The sequence below is a fragment of the Trichechus manatus genome, unplaced genomic scaffold (assembly GCF_000243295.1).
Source record: "Trichechus manatus latirostris isolate Lorelei unplaced genomic scaffold, TriManLat1.0 scaffold00037, whole genome shotgun sequence".
Taxonomy (NCBI): Eukaryota; Metazoa; Chordata; class Mammalia; order Sirenia; family Trichechidae; genus Trichechus; species Trichechus manatus.
In genome coordinates, this window is record NW_004443973.1 from 13728764 (window position 1) to 13745789 (window position 17026).

Genomic DNA, 17026 nt, shown 5'->3' on the forward strand with positions numbered 1-17026 from the left:
GACATGTCGTGGGGTTGTTAACCAATATCATAAAACAATATGTGTACTACTGTTTAATGAGAAACTATTTGTTCTGTAAACCTTCACCTGAAGTACAGTTAAAAAAAAAAAAAGTCCTTTAAAATGAAATACACTAGCTCAGCCAGTAGGAGAAATGAAATCTTGATACATGATAAAATATGGATGGAGCTTGAAGACATTAAGCTGAGTGAAATAAGTCAATCATTAAAGGACAAATATTGTATGATCTTACTTATATAAAAAGACAAGAAAAGGCAAATGTATAGAGATCAAAGTTTATTAGTGGTTACCAGGAATGGGAGGAAGGGGGGAAAAGACGGCTAACCGTCATGGAAAAATTGCATTGAATAAGAGTAGGGTTGTACCACAGATGACTGTAATTGCTGCCAATAAGTTGTACAACTGTCAAAAGCTGAATTGGCAAAAGTTGTGTGATAGATATATTTACAACAACAACAACAAAGAAAGAGTAGCTGCTGGGGCTGTTTATGTACAATCAAACACCTCATGGGATTTGCTTCCTTAATTTGAAGGTTTAGGGTCATGGTTTCATGGGACATTCCAGTTAATTGGCCTAATATTGTTTTTAGTGCTTCTGTTCTACCTCCTAGTTTGTTGTGTAGTGCCTGGGGTCTTAAGAGCTTGCAAATGGCCATCCAAGGCACAACAGTTGGTCTCTCTTTGCCTGGAGCAACAGAGGAGGAAGGAGATTCAGGAATAGGAGGAGGAAATGAAATGTATGGCTAATTGCCTCCATGAACAACTGCCTCCTTTGCTATGAGATCAGAAGTGGATGGTGCCGGGCTACCATTACTAAACATTTTGATCAAAGATTCCATAGAAGAATCCTGACCAAAAGGGTGAAAATGCAGAACAGATTTTCAAATTCTCATGAACTCTAGACTTTCTGGAACCATGGAGGGTGGATGAACTCCTGAAACTATTGCCCTGAGACAATCTTTAAACCTTAAACTGAAAACATTCTCCGAAGTCATCTTAAAACCAAACAATTGTTTAGCTTAGCTAGTAGAAAAAGGTTTGCCTTGAGCATTATGCTCTTTTAAGAACTATGTATATGGATCAAATTGACAATAGCAACTCAAAAGATTAGATAGGAACTTTGGGGGGCAGTGAGTTTATGTTAATGAGGGAGGAACAACTCAGAAAAGGAGGGTGAGAATGGTTGCACAACTTGAAGAATGTAATCAATGTCACTAAATTGTACATCTAGAAACTGCTGAATTGGTGTATGTTTTGCCATGTATATCCTCAGCAGCAACAACAAAATAAATAAAATTTAGAGGAAAAAATAAATAAATACACTAGACAGCTAAGGTTAACAGTGCAACCTACAGGGTATGTGCTATTGCAAACACATCAAGTAAGAAAAGAATTTAAAAATAAAATCCCCCTAGGCATGTCTTATAGCCATGCCATCAACATCCAATTCTGGAAGCCAAATACCTTAATTCCACTCACACACCTCTGCTCCTGCATTGCTTGGCAACTGCACCCCTAATATCCTGGGTAGACGCCAGAATCTAACATGGTGTTGGCAGAAAATACATCCTGACCTATCGCACTCAGGAAAACACCAGAAAGGTTTAGCAGGAATTTTTCTCTAAAAGGTTTGCAGTAACAACCTAAGTAGAAATAATGTCAAAAACTAACCAACTTTGTAACATACTTAAATCAACTGCAGGAGTGAGATCAGGCTTTCCCTCAGTTACCTGGCCTCAGGAATGGTGACCTGACTAATGACCTCCAAGGCTTCTAACTACACCCTCTCAAAGCTTCGGCCACTTCTCCCTCCAGCCTCCTCCAGCCTCAACTCCTCCAATGGAGTCAGACTGCTAGTACTGAAATGGATCATGTCCATTCTTCCATTTCACCCCAGTTCCCAGATTTCAGGGACAATGGGGTACCACAATGAATCTGTTCATCTTGATTGTTGTGTTTGTTGTTAGACGCTATAGAGTTGTTCTGACTCATGGTGACCTTGTGTATAACGGAATGAAATGTTGCCTGGTCCTGTGCCATCCTCATAATCATTGCTATGTTTGAGCCCATTGTTGCAGCCACTGTGTCAGTTCATCTAGTTGAGGGTCTACCTCTTTTTTGCTGACTCTTGACCAAGCATGATGTTCTTCTCCACAGAATAGTCCCTCCTGATAACATGTCCAAAGTACATGAGATGAAGTCTCACCATCTTCGGGTTCTAAGGAGCACTCTGGCTGTAATTCTTCCAAGACAGATGTGTTCGTTCTTCTGGCAGTCATGGTATATTCAATTATTCTTCATCAGCATCACAATTTGAATGCATCAATTCTTCTTTGGTCTTCCTTATTCATTGTACCATGGCTTGGGTCATGAGCACCTTAGTCCTTAAGGTGACATCTTTCCCTTTTAACACTTCAAAGAGGTCTTTTGCAGCAGATTTGCCCAATGCAATACGTCGTTTGATTGCTTTACTGTTGCTTCAATGGGCATTGATTGTGGATCCAAGTAAAATGAAATCCTTGACAACTTCAATCTTCTCTCCGTTTATCATGATGTTGCTTATTGGTCTAGTTGTGAGGATTTTTGTTTTCTTTATGTTGAGGTGTAATCCATGCTGAAGGCTGTGGTCTTTGATCTCCATCATTAAGTACTTCAGTAAGGAGCCCAGGTGGCACAGTGTTTAAGCACTCAGTTACTAACTGAAAGGTCAGTGGTTCAAACCCACAAGCTGCTGTTTGGGAGAAAGATTACAGCCTTGGAAACCCTGTGAAGCTGGCAATTATACTCTGCCCTATAGGGTTGCTATGACTTCAAATTGACTCAATGGCAATGGGTTTGTTTGTTTTTTCCCCATCTTGGTAGATACTCTAAAAAGCTCCTTTAGCGAGCCACAATTTTAGACACAGAGGCTTCAGATGGGGTAAATCTCCACGACTAAAATTTATATCTCAAGCACTTGTTCTCATCCTCCAAAATTATAAAATAAAATAACAAACAAACAAACCCAAAACCTAGATCTATTAAGTCTTTCGAGCAAAATAGGAGAGGTATATTATTAATATAAAAAACTAGTTGCTGTCAGGTCAATTCTGACTCATGGTGATCCCATGTGTGCCATAGTAGAACTATGCTCCATAGGGTTTTCAACGGCTGATTTTTTGGAAGTAAATTGTCAGGCCTTTCTTCCAAGGTGCCTCTGAGCAGACTCAAATCTCCAATCTGTTGGTTAGCAGCTTAATGCATTAACCACTTGCATCCAGGGAGTCCATGATTAATATAAATGTTGGTAAATTAGAAATTAAAATTGGGATTAGAAAAACTATAATCTCTACTTCTCTTACTCTTCCTGTCCCTCTGTCCTCATGCCCACAGCCTCAAACTGTGTTGCTCCTTATTCTGGTCTTGCCTAAATTCTTTTGCAAAAAGCCAGGACACAAACATTATGGCAGTGACATGCATATTAGAGATACTTACAAATAGTCATGTCTGCTGGTTTTAGAGCAATTTTGCCAAGCAGGAGAATATATGGCAGCCAGGCTGGAGAAGTTGTAGAGTTTATAATATAAAAATACCATTTAAAGGCAATAATTTTAGAAACAGACACTTTATAGACTTTTTAAAAGCATGGAACACTCCCCTCCTCCTCCTGTACAAAAGTTACAAGTAAATGTAACTTTGTTCTTAACAGCTTCCTGAGAATTTGATGAGACCGCTTGAGATAAACGAGGAGACTCAGCATGTTCCCAAATCTGCTTTGGAAAATAACAGCTGCAAAGACCAAATATTAGAATTGCATTTGTCTCTTAAGCGTCATATTTTACTTCCTGGCCCTGAGGTTGACATGTACTAGGTACTCAATAAATATTTGTTGAATAAACGAGTATAAAACCACATATGTAGAGTTCACTTTTTCTGATTCGACATAATGTCATGGAAATAGGAAAATGTCTACAACAGTGGTTCTCAAAGTATAGTCCCCAGATGCGCAGCATCACATCATTTGGGAACTTGCTAGATATGTAAATCTCTTCCCACGCCACACATACACTCAGAAACTCTGGGGTGAGTCCAGCAATCTAAGTATTAACAAGCCTTATGGAAGATTCTAATGCTCTGGGAAGTTTGAGAACCACTGGTCTAAAAAGATCCTTTAACAAGCCGATGTTTTTTCCACTCACATGATGCTAAAGATGAGAACTGTATACCTGCCGTTCCTTTACCATCTCACTGAGAAAAGTCCTAAGACTGAGACTTAACCAGCTCTCACTGATGAGGGTTAGTGGTGAATTCCCTGGGACCTAGGCAAGAAGGAAGGATATTCTCAGCCTCAGGGAGCTGAAAAGAGCAGGAGCAGGGATTCAGAACCCCAGGGACTACACAGAGCTGAAGACACAAGAGTGGCCTCCCAGTCTTGTGTGAGGCTTTCAGTAATGAAATTGAGTAATGAACAGAGAGGCCCGGTAGCCTTCCCTCCGTTCAAAGTCTGGTTTCCATGTGCTTTCCCAAGAGAGCTTATGTGGCCTTTGAGGCTCCATTGCAGGAACATGCTCTCCCTGTCAAATGGAAGACATCTGAGCCCTTGATGATCACGGTGGTTGCTGTTTGGCAAGCTGCTTGCAACCCCTTCCAAACACAGTCAGCCAGTGTGAGGCAATTCTGTAGCACGGATCTAAGGCTTTGTCTTACCTGTTATAGCAATCTCATCTAAAAAAGATAGTTCTTGACCAAATTGAGCCCAACTTCAGTATTATTAGAGGGTGACCAACTCATCCCAACACTGTCCTGGGTTTAGCGCTGGAAGTCTCACGTCCCAGAAAATCGTTCACTCTCAGGGGAATTGAGATAGTTCATCATCCAAAGTATTCAGAGTTCTAAGGATAAAACACAGCCCCCAGTTTGCTTTCGGATAGCTTAACTGCTGCCAAGTTCAACAAACTTTAGTAACGAGCAACAAGAAAAATAAAGGGAAATAATGAAGTATACAGAATTAAAGAAGTAGCTGGGTAAAGGAGAGTGGGTGCGATTTGCTTAGCAGTCACAGGTGGACAGGTCATGTACGATCTGAAATCAGATCACTAAAAGCCAACACCAGATGTTCCCTGGTAGCCCTCTAACACACCCTGACACTGGGTATTGCCAACCAGCACTCCCTTGGGAGGCCAGCACCATACCGCTTGATCCTTAGCACGATCATCTCCACACTACAACTTTACTGGGCTCCATCTTTAAGACACCATGTAGTTACAGCTACTCTTAGCAAGTACAATAACTTTTTGACCTCCAAAAAGAAAATATTATTACTTTCCACTATCTATAGACTAGAAGATAATCAAGTGCAGAACTACTTGAGGCTGTGTATCTGGCACTCAGGTTATTGGTAACATAACAGAAAACTTGGGAGCAGGTACTGAAGGCCCTTGAACAAGCATAGTTTATGAGGCTAAATTAAAGCCGTGTATTTGGTATTTGATGCTAAGAAAATACAGGTAAAGCACCTAGCTTGGTGCCTAAAGTTAGTACCCCACACGTGCTAGGTTCCCTTTCCTTTTTTTTTTTTTTGTATGAGATTTCCTCAGATCTTGCACTCAGCACCCATTTCTCTTACTGCAGAAAAATGTTTAAAATCTGTTTTCTAGACCATAGCAAATAGAAAAAAGACAGAAGGGGAAGGAAAGTATGCTACAAAAAGTGAACACACTAACAATAGCAAGAAGCATCAGCTTTGTGTTGAGAGAAAATAAAGAACAATAAAATAATCAGGCACATTAACTAAAAATCATAGTGGTCTGGGGTCATGGAATGCAAGGGTAGGTGGCCCCATTTCACAAAGGTCTCTCTTGATCTCTCTGTATTATAGACCAGTGTGATGATTGCTGCTAATAATCATATCCTAAGACATTAAGGATAAGAATTATGTTCAGTACACTCAATATGAAAGGGAATTGTGTGTTTTAGAAAGTTTTAGCTGTCTGGAAATTGCTCACACAGAATACCTCATTCTTTGATGATGTCTCTACTCTATCCTTAACCCAACAACTGGAGTGATCATTTAAAAATATAACTCATATCATGTCACTCCTCTGCTGAAAACACTCAGTGGCTTCCCATTTCACTAAGACGACACACTCCCTACTCAAGGTATGGAACACAGACCAGCAACATCAGGGCAGCTCATTAGATTTCAGCATCTCAGGGCCCGCCCAGACCTGCTGAATCAGAATCTTCATTTTAACTAAATCCCTAGGGTATTTGTTATGGCACTGAATTTGAAAAGTACTAATGCTGCATGATCTGGCTTCTCATCTCCTAACTCTCTCCTATAGTCCCTGTGTGGGGCAAATGGTTAAGCACTTGGCTACTAGCTGAAAGGCTGTCTAGCAGTTTGAACCCAACCAGAGGTGCCTCAGAAGAAAGGCCTGGCAATCTGCTTCCAAAAGGTCATGGTCTTGAAAATCCCATGCATACGTGGGGTCACCATGAGTCAGAACTGACCGAATCAAAACTAACAACCTTTCTCTTCTTTGCTCTCTAAGCTCCAGTCACACAGCTATCAGAAAAGAATCTTGGGGCTGTATTTTATTCTTCGAACTCTTAATACGTAGGGTGACCAACCATCTCAATTTGCTAGAACTGAAGGGTTTTCTGGGACACGGGACTTTTAGTGCTAAATCTAAGACAGTATCCGGCAAACTGGGATGAGTTAGTAATCCTATAATAATACTAGAAGATGAGCTTCTTTCTGTTCCTCTAGTATTCCATGCATGCTCTTTCTTCAGGGCCTTTACCATGGCCCTCTGCGTGGAATGTTCTTCTCTTAGATATCCACATGGCTAAGCAGCTCACTTCCTTCAAGTCTTTACTCAAACCTTGCCTTCTCAATTAAGCCCACCCTAACCACCCTATTTAAAAGTACAACCATCCCCTTACCCCTACCTCCCACGCTCTGGTGACTCCTAATTTACCTTAATCTATTTTCTCCCTCAAAATACCTAGTCCTTCCAACATCTGACACAATTGATTTATTTATTATGCTTCCTGTTTATTGTCTGTCTCTCTCTGCTAGAATGTAGCATCCTGAGGACAGGAATTTTTTAGATTTTGTTCACTGAAGTGTGATCTGCGGACTGACTCGTTACTGGTCCACAAGATTAGTAAAGAAAGTGTTCAGAAACTTTTAGATCAATTTGACATTGACACAACATCCAAGTGCATGATTGTTTTTCTCAGAATTCACTTTTATTGTATTTTACAAACTTACCAGACTAAGCAAATTAGAAATTAAACAACAAAAACTAGTCCTTCAAAAGAGTCTGAATTCCAGCATTTAGTAGGTGATAATTATTTGTTGAATAAATGAATGAATGAATAAATAAAAGAACAAATGCTCAAATAATACATATTTCTTTAATGTAGTAAAATCAGACCAGGTCTGTATATGCTCCTTTCAGTCCAAGTAAATAATTTAACTGCTTGGATCGATGGTCAAAGTAATTTATGTTATGCACTCACTGGGTATGTAGTGCTTTCCTCTGGTGAATGAGGAATGAGTCAGGCTCACACCAGCCAGTTAGGGGCACATCTTAGGAACTTTGGCTAAGGGGCTTAAGACAGACCTCATCCAAACCCAGGATTTACACACTTCTTTGCATGATTGCCCTAGCAGAGCTGCCTGATTGAGATTTATTCCCTGCCACACTCCACCCCTGCAGACCCCTCTTTAGAACAATGAAGTTAGCCCTCACTGCAAGTTGGAAGGCAAACTTGTTAGTATGTTAGTGTTTTTGTTTTTAAACTGAAAAGGTCACAATATTCTCATTGGGCCTTCTACAAAAATATAGGTTGAAACTGTGGATCACTTAAGGCAAAGAATTATACACAAAGGTATAACTTGCTAAAACATCTCTTACAAAATATACTCTTGTTTCTGCAACTAATAACCTTGAAAACATAAAGTAAATAAAAATGGACAACTTTTGTTCTTCAATTTATCTTTGTGATTTTCTAAGGTCTAGGGGAATTTGATTTACAAAATGTTTTTTCCTGCCTATACATTCTTTCCTTCTCCCACAGCCCACAACAACAACAAAACAGATTGGATTATTTTAATTTGTTCCACTGGTTTGCTATATCTATTTGGGGGGCACAAATAGACATCTATTTTTTGTTCTAAGATTATAGAAATAATTTTAAAACATAACAGTAATCACATTAAATGTAAATAGTCTAAACACCCCAATTAGAAGGCAGAGATTGTCTATGTGGATAGAGAAGAATGCCAACCAAAATCTTGTATAATGGATTCTGCTCCATCACACTATCTTTTTCTATATTCCTTTCTTCCTTGCACTACTCCTAGCCCCATCTTGTGGCCTTTTTCCTGAATACTATCCATAGGGAAAATATTCCCTTTGACAGGTTTATCATTTACTACATATTCATTTAAAAGGTTCTGCTTTAATGGACTCATCCTCTCTTGTCTCCCTCCAAGAGTTTAAGTTCCATATAGAATGAAAGTCATAACACATTTATTAAGTATTTTCCACTCCATATTGTACTACTTTGTCACTGAAAAAAAGGCTAAGGAGAAATTTGGGGAGACCTGAGAAACTGCATATTTCAGAAAAATAAATGATGTTGACATTAATTTTAACATTAGTATTTTAAGTTCAAAAGATTCCTTTCCTTGGAATGGCCCACATTGTCCTGAGTATCTTCTGGTTCATAAATATTTCTTCCAATAATTTTTTTTTTTAATCTTCCAGAAGTACTGATTATAGCCACACACAAGCCTGAACACTGACTTTTACCATATTCTGTAGCAAAGAATGTAGAAAAGTGGTCAGAATTGGCTATTTCCCAAAGGAGTGTAGCAATATGGTTGTATTCTTGATGAAAGAAGGACCATGTTGCTAACAGCCTAGGGCAGAATTGCTCTCTAAATGAATATTCTTTACCAACTCCTAGATTCTGATTCCGAATAATACTTATGATAATAAGTATTATAAGAAAAGTTAAGAGCACCGAGGAGGGAGTCATTGTGGACCTTGTAGAATGGGGAGGATTCTGATGAGTGAACAGGGAGGAAGGATGTTTGTAGCAGAGGGAGCAGCATGAACAAGGTCGTGTTTATTAGCTGTTTATCTTTTATTTTACAAAATGAAGTTTTGAAACAATTTTCTAATTTGAGATTCTTACAAATGAAGGGAGAAACATGGCCTTTGATATTCATTTTCCTCCCTCAGAAAAGTAAACTTAGAAGGCATGGGTAGGCAGTAAACTGTGCCTTTAAGACAAGTTTTGCTTCCAGACCTATGGCTTCCCAAATCTGAGCTTTTTGCTAACACTAGGTCATATTACTATCTGATTAAGTCCTGCTTTCCAGATAGCCCTGCCAAAACAACTCATTAAAAAGTACACAAACATGCAAGTGGTAGAAGCATCATGCAATTCAAAATGTTCTCCTTACCAGGTTTTGGAGAGGCTCCCCAGGGACTCTGGCCTTGGCGATCTGGAGCAATGTAGCATGTCCGAGATGACACCGAATCAGTCCCAGAAACTGAGTGCTTCAGAAAGACCCCGCCGTAAGAGAAGAGGTATTTTTTATCCCCTGATGAAGCAGGCTTAAGGACATAGCTTCCATTTAACTGAGGACAAAGACCCTTAACCCTAATTTTAGGGGTACGCGCTAAGTTTGTATATTGGATTCACGTTGTGAGTTGCGGCTGCCTTGTATTAGAATTAAGGACAGATTCTCTCCTTGGGGCAATCAGTAGCAAAGTCTCCACATCTTTTGCTTCATTCATTTATTTTTTCCTATGAACACCTCAACCTAACCTCCTCTTAAATTAATTATAGCCAGAATATAAAAACATCCATGTGCCGATTTTCTCCTATACGTAAGTTTGATCTTTAAGAAAGAAAACCTATAGGAAGGTATTAATCTACTTAACATTTCTAAGTACATCATCCAAAGGATTTTGTTTTTTTAATCTTACATATGCTCAGCAGAGTTACTGGCAAAAACTGTACATTTTCTTCATTTCATCCTTTCAACATCAAATAGTAGGCAGCAAAAATTGGATCAGACTTCAAAGCCTGCTGTGGGCTCCAAGTCACAGAGAGACGCCTCCATTTCACATATTGAATTCGAGCAGGATATCAAAGTGCTACCAAAGAACCTCGGGTCCTTACTCAGAAAGAGGCTCTAACATCTGTAGAGAGTGGAGTGCACAGACAAATCACCTCAGGGAGCTGCTAGCATTTATTCTCAGCAGCAAATATTCAGGCTTTTGATTCTCTGTGCACTGTACCTCCCTGTCTCTCTACTGAACCAAAGTTCTTTAGCAAGCTGGGCTTTTGTCTCAAAAACTTCAAAATATCACTAACAGTTTCATGTCTGGATGGCCTGACCAAGCAGCCACAGACAGGTTTCGCGTCCATGGACTCCAACAGGTCTGAAGTAAGGGAACGCAGTTACTTTGGAATTAAGATATCTAGGTACCTTATTTGCCTGTCTTGCGAAGACATCACACTCTGTTGGAGAACTCTGAGCTTGCAAATACCTAAAAAGGAAAATAAAAAGTTTTAAAAGGCTTGGTTTGAAAATGACCATTAAAAAAAAAAAAATTAAAGAGGATTGCTTTCCTCCAGAGATGTATCAGAATGTACTCTTTAATTAAACTTACACTGTTACTTTCCCTAGGTGCTGTTCCTTTCCTTGGTTAAAAGGATTTAAAAAACCAAAAAAACCAAACTCGTTGTCGAGTCGATTCAGACTCACAGTGACCCTATCGGACAGAGTAAACTGTCCCATATGGTTTCCAAGGCTGTAAATCTTTATGGAAGCAAGCTACCACCTCTTTCTCCTGTGAAGTGGGTGGTGGGCTCAAACTGCTGATCTTTTCATTAGCAGCCAAGTGCTTAACCACTGTGCCACCAGCGCTCCTCCAGTTAAAAGGATAAGGTGAACTAAAAGAAATGCATCCTACTAGCTATTTCTGGCTAAAGCGCTGGGCTCCGTGAGAGAAAAGACCTGGTGATCTGCTCCCATAAAAATTTACAGCCTAGAAAACCCTATGGGGCAGATGTACTCTGTCCTATAGGGGCACTGTGAGTCGATTCACATGGCGGTAAACAATAACAGGTGTTCCTCCTGCATGTTACAGCATATCCAAAGTCAGCCTGAGACCCTAAGACCCAAGGCACTGCCCCTTTTAAAGCTGTGTGATCAAATGTGGTTTAGTGAGCATTACTGGGCTTTCACAGACTATGCCAGAAGTCAACCCAACTGATGTTAAGGCTTCACTACTCACACAACACATTTGTTACATTAATTGTTAAATAATTTAAAATGGATTCTGTAGTCATATAAGTTTGGAAAATGCTAGGTTATACATAGTTGAAGAGGTTTTTTGACTGCAGGAATTTTGTTTTACAATCACAATATGCATTTATAGACCTGTAAGATGGCAGGCTGCTGCTGTGATACTAAACAGGTTTCAGCAGAGCTTCCAAACTAGGAAGAAAGGCCTGGCGATCTAAAATTGCAAAAATCAGTCGATGAAAACCCTATGGATCACACTGATCATGGGGATGGAGCAGAACCAGACAACGTTTTGTTCTGTTGTGCATGGGCTCACTGTAAGTCAGGGGCCTAATTGATTGGCAGCTAACAGCAGCAACAGCAAGGTGAGGGGAGCACCCTCTAGGGTTTCCTAAACTAATTTAATCAAAAACCTTTTTAAAAAGTGACAACTTATTAACATTTATTAGAATATTAATGTTTCATGGAACTACGTTTGGAAAAAACAATTCTGCTGGGTCCCTAATTTCTAGTAACTGGAACACATTGTGTAAAAGTGTGATAATTATAGGACGTTGCTAAAATTGGAGCCAGCCTTTCAGATGGAACTTGGCAGAGTGGAAGCATTGACTAGGGGGCAGGAAATCTGGGTTCTAGCTGCTACCTTCACATCCTAAGCACAAAAAACAAACATGACTTTGGGTAAATTTCTACAGTGTCTGAGTTCTAGTTTTCCTTATCCATAAAATCAGAGGATTGAGATAAATTACTATTTATAAGGTCTTTTCTAGTTCTACATTAATAATCTTGTTCTTTATTTAATCTGACAAATTCATTTCAATATATATACATAATTCATAGAGAGTACCTTCAAAATGCCTCTGTTTATGGTAGATTATAGGCTATATATTTATTTTTAAAATATCACATCAGTACCTGGGGGCAGGGGACTAACATTATATATTTATTTGTGTGTATATTTGTTTATCATATGCCTGCCACAATGGAATGTAAGCTCCACAAAAGCAGATACTGGACCTGCTCTATTTCTTATTCTCTGTCAGTACCTAACTCAGTGCCTGGTACAGAATAGGTGCTCAATAATTACTAGACAAGTTGAATGAATAAAAGAATGACTAGTGAATCTCCAAAATATAGGGCCATGTAGAGCAGAAAAAATGTCCTTAATATTAGAATGAAATTAATTAGCATTTGTACAGCACTTCATATATTTTTAAATAATTTTAAATATTTAATGAGAACTTCACAACCATGTGAGCTAGGTTATTTAATTGTCCCTATTATATGACCGAAGAAACTGAGGCCCTGAGAGATTAAGGGATTTGTCCTGGTTTCAGGGCATATATGTGGTAGGGTTAGGGTACTGACCCATGCTTGCCTGGGCCCTAAATCCTCTGCTTTTCCTCTGAACCATGATGCCTTCTAAGGGACTCACCCCTGTGCAGCCTAGACAAGTCCCAGTGGCTGTGTGACACCTATAGGGCGGGTGGATTCTGAGGTCCTCTAGGAGTCCTGGTGAGCTTTCGAGAAAATCTAGGGAAGAGAGTTTGGCTGTTGAACTACTGCTGGATCCCCAATTTCTGCCTTTCTGCCCCAATAAATAAATGAACATCTGGAGAATTCCTCTAGTTTGTACAGCTCTTCAGGATCAAAGGCCAGCGCAGATACCCCTAACTCTCCCCAGCAGAGGGAGGGAGGTGTAGGCTCATCACTTTGACTCCCTCCTCATTCACAGAGAAAGACTCTAAACCAGCTCAAATAATGTGTTTATGTGTTACTCAGATTAACAAAACGGATGTGTGTCCACGAACAAATAGATTAAAAAGTACTTGATTAAACAAAGTTAATTAGGTTTCTTTACTGAGAGACTTTTCAGAATCTTTAATAATACGTACTATGAGACTTCAAAAGCAGAAAAGAATAGGGTGCATTTCCCAGACTTTATTCTCTCATACAGCATCTTGGCGGACTACTGGTTCTTAGAATACACCTCAAGAAACACTGATCCAAGCAGTCCTTAGTCAATATTCTTCAAAAGTCTAACTGCCTCAACTCCTTTGCAGCAATTTCATCAAATATACTGTCATCTGCTTCAAAGACATGAGACTGGCAGCGAGAGCATAATGTTATACAATCCATACCACCAAAATAAGGAAAAGCGCAATAATAACAAACAGCCAGTGCTTACACCAGGCACCGACAAAGCATGGAGACACAGTTATCTGGTGTAATACTTCCAACAACCACGTGGGTTGGTTCTATTTTTATACCTATTTTACAGATAAGGAAAATAAGGATCAGGAAGCTAATGACTTGCTTACAACCTAACTAGTAAGCAGTGCAGCATAAGACTTGCCAGCTACAGAAAAGAGACTCCAAAGGGAAATTATTGATTCAGGCAAGGATGTCAATTGCTGACAAAACCATCAGACAAATAGTTGCTGGGGAACAAGATATTCATACAGTCCCAATGTACCAGATTCCTTCGTTCAGGTCACAGGGGAACAATGTAACCGTACATTGAAGGAATCTGAGTGTCACCATCTTAATCCAGTGCTCAATTTTAGCATCACTAATGCTGAGATATGAATCGGAATCGACTCAACGGCAGTGGGTTTAATGGATAATGCTGAGATAATATTGTCTTATGGATATGAGGTGACATGAAGTATTCAACCCATCCAGGTTTTTTTTTCATTTTATCAAAAATATTTAATTGAATTGGATCAAAGCTTTAGATCTAAGTTAACAGTTGACACAAAACACAGGGAAAAGAGAGACAAGCTGAATAAGAACACAAGGAAGCAAGCAGACAAATACAGAAAATGAGCTATTCTGTGGATTAGTTAGGAGCCCTGGTGGCGAAACAGTTAAGCACTCTGCTGCTAACTGAAAGGTTTGCAGTTTACACCCACCCAGCAGCTCTGCAGGAGAAAGACCTGGCAATTTGCTTCCATAAAGATTACAGCCTAGGATACCCTACAGGGCAGTTCTACTCTGTCCTATAGGGCCACTATGAATCGGAATCAGCTCGACAGCACCTAACAACAACAACAACATGAATTAGTTGGTCAAATTTCTTAAAAAGTCAGTGTCATGAAAATAAGGGACTGTTCTATATTAAAAAGAGCTTAAGGATATAACAATTTGATGCAATGTAATGTCCTGGATTGGACAAACAGGTGTAAAGGAGATTCTTAGAACAAGTAGGGGAGTTTGAGTATGGATTAGTATTAGATGATATTAAGAAATTAGTAATTTTTAAAGTGTGATATTATTGTGCATCTACAGGAAAAACTAAAAAACAACACTGTCCTTAGACTCTGTTAGGAATCACATGTTAAATGACAGATGCAGCGAATCGGCTATCAAAGGGTAGTGAATAGAAGGTAGTTGTCTCTTCACATGATTCACTGCATATTTCTAGTATTTGCTAATTCACTAGCCTACCAAAAGCCAGAACTAAAGGCTCAAGCAGATTGTCTCCAGGGCTTGGCCACTCAGCTGCTTCCCTGCAGTCAGTTCACTAAACGGTGGCTTCTGCGAGGGAAACTCTCACTCTCCATTGAGAACACTTCTGCTGGGCATCTGTCCTGAAAAAGCTCCAAAACAAAACTAACATCCAATTCCTTCTTCTTAAGCCCTGATCTCATTGTGACTAGATGAGAGGGCAAAGGGAAGGCTGAATCCTGAGTAGATGGCTGCTGAGAATGGCCCAGCACCTGTCTTCTCCTGCAGTAAAGATCCATGAGGCCAGCTGGCTGTGTCGTGCTGGGCTGACCTCACTGTGGTCCAGGGTCTGGGCCTCAGTGTTGTAGACTCCAAAACTCAATTTCCTAGTTCAATGAGGGGGGATGACTTTTTTCAAGAACTGAGTTGCAATAACCAAACTCAGAAGAGTCAGAGATTTAAAGCCAAATGCCACTGTATGATTTTATAATGAGTAGTGTTATTTGGACTATTCCCCTTAATAGTTGGTTAATATACTCTGGAGGCCAAATTACACGTTAGAATTAGAGCAAAGGAAGCAGGGTGCTCTTTGAGGATGTTTTTGATCAATCAAGCTTGTATTTGTAACTGGTCTTTTTCTACTTTAGGGTTAGAATCAGTAACCTCTTTCCTGGACTGGAAATAGTACACACTGATATGTGTTACTCTCCATTTTCTACGTTTCATTCAAGTCATTCCTTTCATTTTGCAGTTTTTATTAGCTTTAAAAATTTTTTGCAAAATTATGGCATATCTTTTATCAATTAAAATTTAGAGTGGCTGCTAGACAAACTGAAGCAGTCATCGGCACTTAAAAGTATGTTCTAATTTCATTACAAGATAGGCTGCAACTAATTCATTATGGGGTTGGGCTGGCTTTTGTTAGTTTTCTGCTGGCTCTAGATTTGGGAGTAGTGTTCATTCTTGGGGAGCCCTGGTGGCACAGTGGGTAAGAGTTCGGCTGCTAACCAGAAGGTCAGCAGTTTAAATCCACCAGCCGCTCCTTGGAAACCCTATGGGGCAGTTCTACTTTGTCCTAAAGGGTCACTATGAATTGGAATTGACTTGCTGGCAATGGATTTGGTTTTGGTTTTTCTCATTCTTGGGGTTACAAAAGCTTGCCTTACTTGGTAGACCTGGAAGAAAGGCTAATCAGCGTAACCCAGCAAATCTGTTACCATGTAGCTTAGGTGTCAGCTCCTTTGAAAAGCCTTTCCTGTCTCCCACCACCACCATAACCTCTTCCACTCTAGGCAGTCGGAGGCTCCCTGGTGTTCTCACACAGTATATTGTGCACAGCCACACTGAAATTTGGCTTGGTACCTGGTGATTCGTCTCTACCCACACTAAAAGTGAGCTTCATGAGGATATTTCAGGAGTTTTCTTTCTTTCTTTTTTTTTTTTTTTTACAGTATAAGTAACGTACCATTAAATATTCTGTGCATACAGTTATGTGTATTCATTTAATTATTTCCCTAGGATAAATCTTAGATGTACAGTTGCTGAGTCGCAGCATAAGCATATTTTTTGCCAATCTTAAGGCTTTGAATTATGTCATCAAATTCTCCTCTAAACAGCAACAAAAATCAACATTCATATCCACAAAAGTATGAAAGGACCCATTTTCCATCATATCACCAGTGCTGGATATTCTCTGTCTTTTTCACTTTTGTTTATCTCTTTGGGGGTAAAATACTATGTAATTATTCTTTCAATTGGCATTTCTTGATTTTCGGAGAGCGAAAACATTATTCCTGGATTTTAATGCATGCTATGAAGGAAATACAAAGAGAGCATAGCAGAGGCAAAAACAAACAATAATAATACAAAATAAAACTGCCATTATTGCAGAGGGAAAAAAGTAAGCAAAAAGGAAAGATCACAGCATTTGTGAGTACTATTCTTTTTCTCTTTAGGTTTGGACGCTTGGTAACATTTTGAACAATTCTGAAGGCATACCTCATTCCATCACCAATAAGTTTCATTGCTGAATAAGTTGAATACGCAAGTTATACTTAAATATATAGATATTGTTTGCTGTAAAACATATAACTATTTTAAGTTTTAGAACATAGCTCAAGGACAAAGTCATCAAAACAGCTCAAAAAGGCAAAAGGCTGATGAATGGTTCATAATGCCATTGCTCTAAATTAGCACTAGTTAGAGTTATGTACTCATGCTAATTTCCAGAAT

General features: G+C 39.4%; 1 protein-coding gene across 1 annotated transcript in view; it reads right to left on the bottom strand.

The window, feature by feature from the left end:
- MYO3B (myosin IIIB) overlaps positions 1-17026 on the bottom strand; it is a 532652-nt gene that overhangs the window by 94087 nt on the left and 421539 nt on the right. The window contains exons 23-24 of the mRNA XM_012555289.2: positions 10523-10583; positions 9488-9584 (exon numbers count right to left, since the gene is read on the bottom strand). Coding sequence (XP_012410743.2) covers positions 9488-9584; positions 10523-10583 — 158 coding nt within the window. The remainder of the gene's footprint in view (positions 1-9487; positions 9585-10522; positions 10584-17026) is intronic.